We start from the raw sequence: 13,007 nt of genomic DNA on the forward strand, positions 1-13,007 counted from the left end.
TCATTGATAGTAATGTGATTGAATTTCAAGGGATAATGGTTAGATTCTCTCTTGATGGAGATGGTATTGCGTGGCACTTGTACAGCATAAATGTTGCTTGCCACTTGTCAGCCAGGTCTTGCTGCATTTGGACATGGATTACTTCAATATCTGAGGAGTCATGAATGGTTCTGAATGTCTGAACATTGTGCAATGTGCAATCATCAGTGAACATCCATCAGCAAACATCCCCACTAATAATCTCCTGGTGGAAGAAATGTAATTGATGAAGCAGCTGAAGATTGTTGTGCCTACGAACCTACCTAGAGGAACTCCTGTAGTCATAGAATCTACGGCACGGACTCAGGCCCTTTGGCCCAATCTGGTCCATGCCAACCAAAAAACGCATCTAAGCTAACCTCATTTGCGTGCATTTGGCCCATATCCTCTAAACCTTTCCTAGCCATGTATCTGTCCAAATGCCTTTTAAATGTTGTCAATGACCCTGCCTCAACCTCATCCTCCGGCAGCTCATTCCACATATGTACCACCCTCTGTGTAAAAAGGTTGCTCCTCAGGTTTCCATTAATTCTTTCCCCTCTTAAACCTATGCCCTCTAGTTCTCGATTCCCCAACCCTGAGAAAAAGGCTGAGTGCATTCACCCTATCCATGCCTCTCATGATCTTATACACCTTTATAAGATCACCCCTCAGTTTCCTACGCTCCAAAGAAAAAAGTCCTAGCCTGCCCAATCTCTCCCTTTAACTCAGTCCCTCATGTTCTGGCAGCATCCTTGTAAATCTCTTCTACACTCTCCAGTTTAATAACATCTTTCCAATAGCAAGGTGACCAAAATTGAACACAATACTCCAATACTGCGGTCTCACCAGCGTCCTGTACAACTGCAACATAACTTCCCAACTTCTATACTCAATGCCCTGACTGATGAAGGCCAGCATGCCAAAAGTCTTCTACACTGCCCTAACTACCTGCGACTCCATCTTTAGAGAACCGTGCACCTGAACTCCAAGGTCCTTCCATTCACCATGAAAGTCCTACCTTGATTTGACTTTCCAAATGCAATACCTCACACTTATCTGTATTGAACTCCATTTGCCATTTCCCCAGCTGATCAAGATCCTGCTGCAATTTTTGATAACCTTCCTCACTGTCTGCAATACCACCTATTTTAGTGTCATCTGCAAACTTACTGATCATGCCTTGTACATTCCCATCCAAATCATTGATATAGATAACAAACAGCAATGGGCCCAGCACTGACCCCTGAGGCACACCACTATTCACAGGCCTCCAGTCCGACAATCATCCTTCCACCATTACCCTCTGCTTCCTACCATCAGGCCAATTGTATATCCAATTTTCCAGCTCTCCCTGGATTCCATGTGATCTATCCTTCCAGAGCAGCCTACCATGTGGAACTTTATCAAAGGCCTTACTGAAGTCCAGATCGACTAAGTCTACTGCCCTGCCCTCATCAACCTTCCTGGTCACTTCATCAGAGAACTCTAACAAATTTGTAAGGCAAGATATCCCATGTACAAAGCCGTGCTGACTACTCCTAATCAAACCCTGTCTTTCCAAACCTGTGTATGTCTTATCCCTCAGAATCCTCTCTAGTGATGTCCTGGAGCTGAGACGATTGACCTCCAATAACCATAACCATTTTCCTTTGTGCTTGGTATGAGTCCAAAAAGCAGACAGTTTTGCTCCTGATTCTCATTGACTTGTGTTGCTAGGGCTCCTTAATGCCACACTTGATCAAGTGCAGCCATGATATCAAGGGTAGTCACCACCTCACCTCTGGAGTTCAGCCCATGTTTGAACCAAGGCTGTAATGAGGCCAGGAGCTGAGTAGTCCTAGTAGAAGCCAAATTTGAGAGTCAGCAAGTAGGTTATTTCTAAACAAGTACCGCAGCAAAGGCAACAACCATCAGAATAATTGCCTTCCTGGTAGTTTCATTTTGGATAAAGGACATTTGAATATATCTATCTCAAATGTTTTTCTTTTTCATTTAGCAGCTAACTGGACTTTTATTTAGCATACTTTCAGGGGAATAGCTTAGTTTCTCACTTAACTGCTTTCCCATAAAATGATTGAAATAGCAAATTTTCTCTACATACTAAATATACCACAACATTAAAATTGAATATTATTTCCAGTTAAAGGTTCACCATTAATAATTTATAAATAAATATTACCTTTATGTGAATCTTTTAACAAGGCCCTGTTTGATTTGTGGCCTTCAGAGTAACTTTGTTTATAATAAGCTATTCTTGGTCTCTGTAAGAAGCTTTGTTTTGCATATAGAGATATTGTGTCGGAAAATAAGGGATCCTCCATTCCATTGTCTATAATAAAATTAATTGATTAATAAAATAAATGACTCCTGTATAATAGAAAATGATAAAAAATAACTTCTAAGTTACAACTATTGAGGGAAAAATTACTTTAATTCTATACATTCAGTAACATATGCGGTCATTGTGTGTGAATATGAAGGTTCAATGTTGCAACAGGCAGAGAGAGCTAAGCAAAGCATAAGCTGACACTCCTTGCCTTCCATTATCTCGAAGTTTCTTATTCTGGAAAGAAGCTGCATATTCCTACACAGGAATCACTTGATAGATTGACAGAGTCTACAGAGTCATTTCTGAATTCCGACTTGCAAGCTTGATTTTCAATGGTGTACTTACACAGTGTGAACAATTAATAATAATAATATTTATTATTGTCACAAGTAGGCTTACATTAACAATGAAGTTACAGGGCAGCACGGCGGTGCAATGGTTAGCACTGCTGCCTCACGGCGCCGAGGTCCCAGGTTCGATCCCGGCTCTGGGTCACTGTCCGTGTGGAGTTTACACATTCTCCCCATGTTTGCGTGGGTTTCGCCCCCACAACCCAAAGATGTGCAGGGTAGGTGGATTGGCCATGCTAAATTGCCCCTTAATTGGAAAAAATGAATTGGGTACTCTTAAAAAAAAAAATTAAAACAATGAAATTACTGTGAAAATCCCCTAAATAGGATCTGGAGGGGCCTTCCAGTTAATCGAGTGAAGAGACTGGAAAGTAGTGAAGAGCAGGATATAGGCCTTAAAGGGTCCATAAATGGCTGCAACAGTAGGAGAGATGGGGACCAATGCAGCAAGATACAGAACCTACAATGCTTCACGGGAAACTGACAACACTGCAACATTTACATGAAAGAATTGAGCCAAGAGAGGGAGTCAGAGATCAGCAGCAGGATGTGAGAGCTGAAGCTTGGATGCATAATTTAGCCGAGCATATAGGAGAGTAGTTAGTGAGACTTAAATATGTTCTCTCTAAACAAGGGCTATAGTTTAAACTGGTACTTGGGAGATATAAACACTGCATGAGGCATACAGCTAAGGCTTTAAACCTTGTGTATTACGATCACAGACCAAACCCCAACAGTGGCTGGGATACTGACTGAACCCCCAGTATTTTATTTTATTTGTAAGACTGTGCGGAAAGAATGATTCGCTTCAGGAATGATTGCATGAAAAAATAGGGATTTGTCATTTCTAAAACAAAACTTTGTTCTGAATACAATATTAAACTTTTTAACTTCATGCCCAAAAAGGACAGCTTACATAGATTTTTTTTTAACAGTACAGAAGGAGGCCATTCAGCCCATCAAGTCTGCACCGGCTCTTGGAAAGAGCACCCTACCCAGGCCCATATCTCCACCTAACCCCATAACCCAGTAACCCCACCCAACACTAAGGGCAATTTTGGACACTAAGGGCAATTTAGCATGGCCAATCCACCTAACCTGCACATCTTTGGACTGTGGGAGGAAACCGGAGCACTCGGAGGAAACCCACACACACACGGGGAGAACGCGCAGACTCTGCACAGACAGTGACCCAAGCTGGGAATCGGACCTGGGACCCTGGAGCTGTGAAGCAATTGTGCTAACCACTATGCTACCGTGCTGCACCCATTGCCCCTTAACACTGTTACTCAATTTCCTATTAAACAACAAGAAAAGAAACATCCAGCTCTGAATCTACCTTAAAATTAGCAGGGTATAGAGTAATACTTGCTTTACAAAACAGATCTGGCTCCTGGCACAACCCCTTCAGACTCTGGCTAAATATCTTTAAAAAGCTGGTTCACCTGGCATGTTTCAGCTTCTTCCTGGTCACCGGACAAGACTGCTCTGCTTTACATGTTATTACTCTTTTATAATGATCCTGCTGTGAGAGAATTGTAGACTCAGGGTCAGGCAATTCAGAATTCAGTTCCTCTCTCTCCCAAAGCTTCTCCCAAACTAAACTGCCTCTCTGCATTCCTGGGCTCCATTCAGCATTGATCACATCTCCCCAAGCTGAAAAACAAATTATCGCTGCAGGCTGCAAAAGCAAATAAACTCCCCAGGGACTTCCCCAATCAAACCACTTTAATCTGGTCAATTTCACCTGATGTTTCCTAGAAGCAAAACAAAACCCTTTTTGCAAACATGACCACTGCAGCCAAACACACTATAACCCCAGACTTTTAACCCTTAAATTGCCCCAATGTTTAGAAGCCGATATTACTAAAATCTTCCATTTGTCACACACGGGGTGGTTTCAATGGGAATTCCCATTGACAGCCGTGGGAGAAGAGAATCCTGCTGCTAGTGAATAGTGTGCCAATTCCGGCTGCCAAGAAATATGTGGCTGAGAGACTGAAGAATCCTACACTAAATAGTGGGGACAGAGAGTATGTGAGGGGAGATGTGGTAATTTAAAGAGAATGGATAAGGCAATAGAGAAGGGTAACAATATGGGTAATGATGCATGCAGGATTCAGTTCAAGGGTGATTATGGATGGACAACAAATGCTGGTCTTGCTGCGACATCCACATCCCATGAAATAATATATGTATCAGGCAGACTCGACATGATTTTGTGATGGAAATATTTGTCTGACTAATTTATAAGAGTTCTTATGTAACCAAATGACATACGTCTGCTCCTAATTCTTATGTTCCTGAGAAGCAAGAAAACTGACAGACTGTAGTGACAACCTGAATTAAGAGAAAAGCAGATTATTTCAGGAAATTTGACCTGGACATCTTCTGTACAGAGAAATGGAGGAGGAGAGAAGTGTTGTTTAGGGATGAGGCAGAAAACCTTCCGTGGAGGGTTACAGTGGCAGTGACTGCAATTTGCTAGATTTCAAGGTTATTTTATAGTGTTGGAAGAATTTCAACAAAAATACTAGAATAATCAAGGTAAGCTACCTGCTCCCCAAACCATTCCTGGAGGTACATGTTTTTCCTTCATTATCCTACAGTGCTCCAGGTCTGAACTCTGATCCTTCCTCAGTTACATGCTCTGCAAGCCTTTCATTCATATTTCTGTGAAATTGCTTTCACTAAGCTGTGATTGTAGCCATGATGTGGAGATGCCGGCGTTGGACTGGGATGAGCACAGTAAGAAGTCTTACAACACCAGGTTAAAGTCCAACAGGTTTGTTTCAAACACTAGCTTTCGGAGCATTGCTCATTCACCTGAGGAAGGAGCAGTGCTCCGAAACCTAGTGTTTGAAACAAACCTATTGGACTTTAACTTGGTGTTGTAAGACTTCTTACTAAGCTGTGATTGACAGCTTCTACACACACTCAGCTGGCTGCATTGTTTCATGCATCTGGTCTCTCTTATGGAGTGGGGTGGTGCTTCTAGGCAAGGGTCTCTTTTATGAAGGGGCTTGGGAGCTTCCAGGCAGGGGTCTCACTTGTGGGGGGCTTCCAAGCAGAGGTCTCTTATGGAGGGGGAGGGGTTTCTTTTAAGAGGGGCTTCCAGGCAGGGTCTCTCCTAAGGGGAGCGACCAGGCACAAGTCTCTCTTATGGGGACTTCCAGACAGGGGTCTCTCTTATGGGGGGGTCTCTCTTAAGGGAACTTCCAGGCAGGGGTCTCTCTTATGGGGGTCTCTCTTAAGGGGAGCTTCCAAATAGGGGTCTCTCTTTTGGGGGGGCTCTCTTAAGGGGGACTTCCAGGCAGGGGTCTCGCTTATGGGAGGCTTCCAGGTGGCGGTCTCTGTATTTATGACCAATATTTATTTTGTTTTCTTTCTCTTTAGATAACAAAGCAAAATATCAGTGAGGTAGAGGAGAATGAAAGAGGCATGTTCAAACAGCTGCATTCCCACCCATACCACTTGCTCTCTGCTCATCAGGGATGAGAAATTACTCTGGAGGTTTTCTGCCAAAGTATCAAGTTTTTAATTTACAAATATTTTAATGACGAGAATGAGGCAAGTAAACTTTACGATATAATCTCAAGGAAGACATTTTAAACAAAAATTCAAACTTCCAGTTATTAACTGAAGAATTTATGCCACAAATCTTCACATTTTAAACAAAAACTTTAACTGTACAAGTATTAAATGAACTCGGTTTGGGTCACTATCTGTGCGGAGTCTGCATATTCTCCCCGTGTCTGCGTGGGTTTCCTCTGGGTGCTCCGGTTTCCTCCCACACTCCAAAGATGTGCAGGTCAGGAGGATTGGCCATGCTAAATTGCCCTTAGTCTACAAAAAGGTTGGGTGGGGTTACTGGGTTACGGGGATAGGGTCTTTCCAAGTGCCGGTCCAGACTCGATAGGCTGAATGGCCTCCTTCTGCACTGTAGATTCTATGATTCTATAAGTCCCACTAGCCTAATGTCGTATTTCATAAACACTTATCCTCGAAGCCCGAAAATGTTAACTGAACATTTTCCGTTCTAGACATATTTCTACCCAGGAGTTCCCCTATATTTTTCAAGATCTTGAGTGTTCCTTCACTTCATAGAATCACAGAATCCCTACAGTGCAGAAGGAGACCATTAGGCCCATCGAATCTGCACCGACCCTCCAAAAGAGCATTCCATCCAGGTCCATTCCCCTGACCATCCTACCCTATACCCGTAATCTAACCTGCACATCCCTGGACACCTAAGGGGTCATTTAGCATGCCCTATCTACCGAACCTGCATATCTTCAGACTGTTGTGGGAGGAAACCGGAGCACCTGAAGGAAACCCACACAGACACGGGGGAATGTGCAAACTCCACACAGTCACCCAAAGCTGGAATTGATCTCAGATCCCTGGTGCTGTGAGGTAGCAGACATAACCACTGTGCCACCATACCATCTAGGAACAAACCAAAATGTGTCACAGCTCTCAGGAATCCATTTTGATTCTCTGTCATGCTCCTGTTGTTCTCTGAGGTATGAAACGTCTTTGAGATCTTTCCACTAGCATCTGGCTAGGCGTCCCTCCAACTCTCTTCAAGCACCACTCAATTGTGGATACCCCGGCTCAAGCATGAGCCTATTTTCCTTCTTGCTCAGTGAGACCAAAATCGGAAAACATTCTTGATTTTGATAGCCCTTTGCTCCTGTCTCAGTTGATTCCAAGCACCAACTGTTGGCAGCCTGCTCTCCCTGCCTGTTTCCAAACTATTCCATGCCAGATACAAACCTGCCTGTTTTCTGTTTAAAAATCTCACAGATAGACCCGAAACAAAAGGGGAGGGATTCTGCTAGAATTGGCGGGCGGGCAACTCCGGCGCTAAGGAGTGGCGTGAACCACTCCGGCGTCGGGCCACCCCGAAGGTGCGGAATCCTCCGCATCTTCAGGGGCTAGGCCGGCGCCGGAGTGGTTTGCGCCCCGCCGGCCGGTGCGGAAGGGGCTTGGCGCCACGCCAACCGGCGCCGAAGGGCCTCTGCTGGCCAGCGAGAGTTGGCGCATGCGTGGGAGCGCCAGCATGTGCTGGCATCATCCCAGCGAATGCGCGGGGGGGGGGGTTCATCTCCGCGTCGGCCATCGCGGAGGACCACAGTGGCCGGCGAGGAAGAATAGAGTGCCCCCACCCGATCGCGGGCCAGGCCACTGTGGGGGTAACCCCCACGGGGCCAGATCCCCCCCGAGGACCCCGGAGGCCGTCCGCGCAGCCAGGTCCCGCCGGCAAATACCTGGTGTAATATACTCCGACGAGACTGGCCGAAAATGGGCGGCCTCTTGGCCCATCGCAGGCTGGAGAATCGCTGGGGAGGCTGCTGCCAGCGGCCCCGACCGGCGTGGCGCAATTCCCGCCCTCGCCAAATCCCCAGCGCCGGAGAATTCGGCAGCCGGTGGGGGCGGGATTCACGCCGCCCCCGGCGATTCTCCTACCCGGCAGGGGGTCGGAGAATCCTGCCCAAGGTACTTCCCCTGCAACCTATCCCCATGACACCTCAGCACACCTGGGACGTCCCAGATAGAGATTTTAACTAATTAACCTCTTTCAAAATGGCCCTTTGACTCTGGGACTCACATGAATAATTTAAACCCCTTATGAAGACAACTGCATTCATCTTGTCTTCACCAAGATACTGAAATGGATCACCCATTATTTAATGCTGTCCCACTTCTAACTCTGTCTTTATTAAATAAAAATAGACCACCCTTCAAATTGCAATCACTTTAGGTCTGTATCTCAGCTTCTCACCTGGTGCTTCCATTATCTTAGTTTTTAAAACTTCAGTCGCCAAACTAAAAGTTATACTCCTAAAATACGTGAATCATGAAATTAGACATTTTTGCTTTTTATGGATTCAAATAACTTATATTCATAAAATAATAACACATGTTGCCATTCTACAAGAACATAATATGTAAGATTTTCCAACACTCACTTAGTTCCCGATCTGAAACATCATCATCTGCCATTAGCCAAGTACAGTGCCTTCTTTTAAGACTGTTTAAAGTATTGGTAGTTAACTTAACATCTTCCACACTTTTACTGTTAGATAGAAAAGATTTTAAATATAATGTTAAAACATTGAACCCCAAGATCAAAACATTCCCGCAGCCACTGATGGTACAAAACCATTACTACCCATCAAGAATCTCAATCCAGGGATTTATCACAAAGACCCATCCATATTTTTCACAAACACACTGAAATGGCAGTAACTTTACCTTGTAGATGAAGTTTTCTTTCTATGGCATGATTTGGTCCTATATCTTAGTTCCTGTGATGGAGGTTCATTAGACAACTTAGAAATACTTTCCTCCAGCTTTTGCTTGAGGTTTGAGACTTCATCTTGTAACTTCAGGATTTCTTCACTTACGTAACAGAATAAATAGAAAAATAAATTTATTTGCATGAATGCAATAATGTAATTACCTCCTTCAGGATTGTGTAAAAAGTACATTTTATGTATAGTTGCCAATCTTTAAACTTTGGGACTCTCTTTTGCTCGTGCCCACCTCAAACCTGAACACCATCAATTAAAAGGCAGAATGAACTTATGTACACCATGATAAACTTCAGTGCCACATTTAGCCTATGGAATGCATCTTCCAGTTCACAAGAACAAAAGAACATCTAAACCATCCATTCTGATTCATTGTGATGCAAAAAGAACTGTCATAGAAAATAAAAAATACTGCAGATGTTGGAAATCTGAAATAAGAAAAGAAAATTCTGTAATATTCAGAAGTACTGGAAGCAACTGTGGACAGAGAAACTCAGTTAATTGGAGTGATTTTGAGCCTGCATTGAACATCAGTGGGAATGGCAACGTTGGCAGAAAATTTGGCAAGAATCAGAAACTGCACTTCTCACCGGTGAGGTTGCATTTTCCAATTTTGCAGGCCCTTCGCCGATGTCGTAATGAGAAAAATGCCATGGAAGGCCGAAAAGCTCATTTTAATACAATCTAATGTCATCAGTAAGCCCCCCTGCCAGGACTTCATACCTCAGTAAATGTCACATCAGTGCGATTTGCAACAGCTGGATGAAAATAAGAACCTGGTGACCTCACCTCCAATGGGGATATCATAGGTACACGCCCATGTCACTATTACCATCTAGGGTGACAGTAACAGAAGGGCATTGGAGAAGGTGCGGGGGACCCAAATAAGTTCACCAAGGGGCCGGATGTAGGCAAGGAGGGGGTGGGGAGTTCCGTATTGGCATCTCCGGGGGGGGGGGGGGAAAGAAACAAAATGGGGCAGAGGTTACGATCTACAATTGTTGAACACCATGTTGAATCCAGAAGGCTGTACTGCCCATGCTGGTCCTCAAATAACGTTGAGCTTCACTGGAACACTGCAGCAGGCCAAGGACAGAAAGGTCAGTGTGGGTGTAAGGTAGAAAATTAAAATGGCAGGTGACTGGAAGCTTGGAGTCATGCTTCCGGACTAATTAAGATGTTCTGAAAATTGGTCACCCAGTATGTGTTTGGTCTCCCCAGTGTAGAGGAGACCACATTGAGAGCAGCAAGTATTGTGTAATAAATTGAAAACAGTAAGTAAATTGTTTCACTTGTACAAAGTGTTTGCAAACTTGGATGGTGGGAAGAGAGGAGGTAAAACGACAGGTGTTGCATCTGCTGTGCTTCCATGAAAGGTGCCATTGGAAAGGATGTTGCAGGTGACTAAGAAGTGGACAAGGATGTCACAGAGAATGGTCTCTTTGGAATGTGAAAGGAGAGGGGCCAAGAAGATGTGTTTGCTGGTCACATAATCCTGGAACTGGGGAAATGGCAGAGGATGATCTGTTGAATATGGAGGCTGATGGGGTTGAAGGTGAGGATAAGGGGTATTCTACTATGGTTTGTGAGGGAGGGGAAGGGGTGAGAGCAGAAGTGTGTGAGATATAGTGAATTTCTCATCTACTCCCCCAATTTTATTTGAAGTAATAGTCTGGATTTGTTTCCCATACCATATATTGCATATATTTTAATAAAATGACTTCTCATAGACCTCAATTCCAGTCTGAAAAACCCAAGTCTCTTCAGTCTTTTGTTATGACTCAGCCAACACATTGCTTTCAATGTCTTAATGCCTCCCTCAGCACTGTACAATTTGATTGCACCTCCTTTCACTTGTATTCTATCCATGTAATTTATTGGCTCTTAGGTCTCTCAGCATCATTCGTATCTATTTCAACACCATTCATTGAGCATGTATGTTACCCATTCTTCCTCCCTACATGCAGAACTTTATATTTGTCTGTATTAAATTTTAGCTGCTATTGTCTGTTCAATCTACTCACATAGTTTTGATTGAATCATCCTATATTTTTGAACTTCCTGCTTCGATACCACAATTGCTCCTAATATGGTGACATTTGCAATTTGATCAGTTTGCATTGAGTTTCTGAAATGATTGATATCAATAAGAAGCTTTGTGGTCCCAACTTTGAACCCTGGGACACTCTACTCAGTTCTCTCCCATTCAGCATCTTCCCTCCAGTTAATTTTCCATCCATTCCCTAGTTTTGCCTTGAATCCCCACACCTCTGGGTTTAACTCTCATGAGTGGAATTTATCAAATATCTTTTGGTAGTCTAATTACACGTCATGGGATTCTGTAATTTGAAGCCTTATTTAGCAACTGAGTTAAATTCTGGGAATTTCCATACAATCTTAAAAAGTTATTAATCTGGGAAGATGCACAAAAAAGCTATTTTGATATAGATATTAGATATGCATAACATATCCCACCAAGTTCAAACCTTCTTCGGAGGATGTTATTTTTAAACTCATTTAAGTATTGTATAGATAAATGGACATGTGCAATATTACTATATATATATATATATGTTATTTCATGTTTCTGTATATTCTAGTTTGGCAGATAGCTTTTATGTGCTTTAAAATATGTTAAACAATGCTTATAATTAGAATTTTGATGTTGTATTTTAGTACATGTGAATGTAATAAAAAATGCTTCAATCGTGCACATCTGTATTTAAATGTAATCACTCAAGATGGGCTGAGTATTTGAAGAACAGAAGAAATAGAAGATTAATTATGCAGGTATATATTCTCAATTAATTAAGGGTTTAAATATTAATACAACCATTGCTTGGTGACGCTTACTGGACTATTGATTCACTAACCAAGGAATCATTATAATAATGAAAATTTAAACCGTTTATATCCAAGTAGCATTTGCACAAAATTTATCTTCATTTATTTTAAATTTACATACTGTCGTCCACTTACGTTTTGGTAGACCATCGTCGAGATAAATCGTCATTTTCTCCTGCCTGCTGTAGAAAAGTTTTAGGTTTACATTGCTGAGGGATTGGTAGTGGTATATGATCATCTGAGCTCTCAGTAAGAAGATCCAAGGCTGGGAAAGCATTTCCTACAATAATAATTTAAATTTGTTTTGCAAAATTTGGTAACCAACAATAGATTATAATAATACTTGTTAACGTGAGAGCTAATATAATGCTGAAGTGGGTTTTGCTTCAATGTTGCCATCTTGAAGTTGAAACACACGATGGATGGGACAGTTATATTTTTTGAATATTCTTAGGGCTTTTTACCTGTCCCTCTATTGATCACTGTGCATCATTTCTGTGTTGGATAGCTGTTCAGAAAATCTATTTTAAAACCTCTGCCTAACATATTCTAGTGGTGGGTGGATAGAATTTATTCACTACTTCTTTACAGTGATAGTGAAGTTTGCTCTCTCAGGTACAAAATCATAAGATGCTGTTCCAAGCACAAGAGGAATTAATGCTAAGTAAACTATAATCTTTATTGTCACAAGTAGGCTTACATTAACACTGCAATGAAATTAATGTGAAAAGCCCCCATTGCCACATTCCGGCGCCTGTTCGGTACACAGAGGGAGAATTCAGAATGTCCAAATTACCTAACAGCATGTCCTTTGGTACTTGTGGGAGGAAATCGGAGCACCTGGAGGAAACCCACGCAGACACGGGGAGAACGTGCAGATTCCGCACAGACAGTGACCCAAGCCGGGAATTGAAACTGGGACCCTGGCGCTGTGAAGCCATATTGCTAACCATTATGCTACCATGCTGCCCACAATAGCAAAGACTAGAATAACATCAATAGTCAGTTTCTTTACTCTTGTAGTAAAGAAACTAAGATGTAATATGAACTATGCACATTTATTTTGCCATACCTGTAGAGTGTTAAAGGTTAAAAACAATCACGATAGTATGTAATTCCTGTGATATTTTCTGTAAGATATCT

At 42.6% G+C, this 13,007-nt stretch overlaps 1 protein-coding gene across 1 annotated transcript in view; it reads right to left on the reverse strand.

The window, feature by feature from the left end:
• Positions 1-13,007, reverse strand: part of LOC140427357 (uncharacterized) — a 164,300-nt gene that overhangs the window by 21,817 nt on the left and 129,476 nt on the right. The window contains exons 14-17 of the mRNA XM_072512907.1: positions 12,000-12,144; positions 8,962-9,108; positions 8,676-8,782; positions 2,201-2,350 (exon numbers count right to left, since the gene is read on the reverse strand). Coding sequence (XP_072369008.1) covers positions 2,201-2,350; positions 8,676-8,782; positions 8,962-9,108; positions 12,000-12,144 — 549 coding nt within the window. The remainder of the gene's footprint in view (positions 1-2,200; positions 2,351-8,675; positions 8,783-8,961; positions 9,109-11,999; positions 12,145-13,007) is intronic.

This window comes from Scyliorhinus torazame, chromosome 7 (assembly GCF_047496885.1).
Source record: "Scyliorhinus torazame isolate Kashiwa2021f chromosome 7, sScyTor2.1, whole genome shotgun sequence".
NCBI classification, from domain to species: domain Eukaryota; kingdom Metazoa; phylum Chordata; class Chondrichthyes; order Carcharhiniformes; family Scyliorhinidae; genus Scyliorhinus; species Scyliorhinus torazame.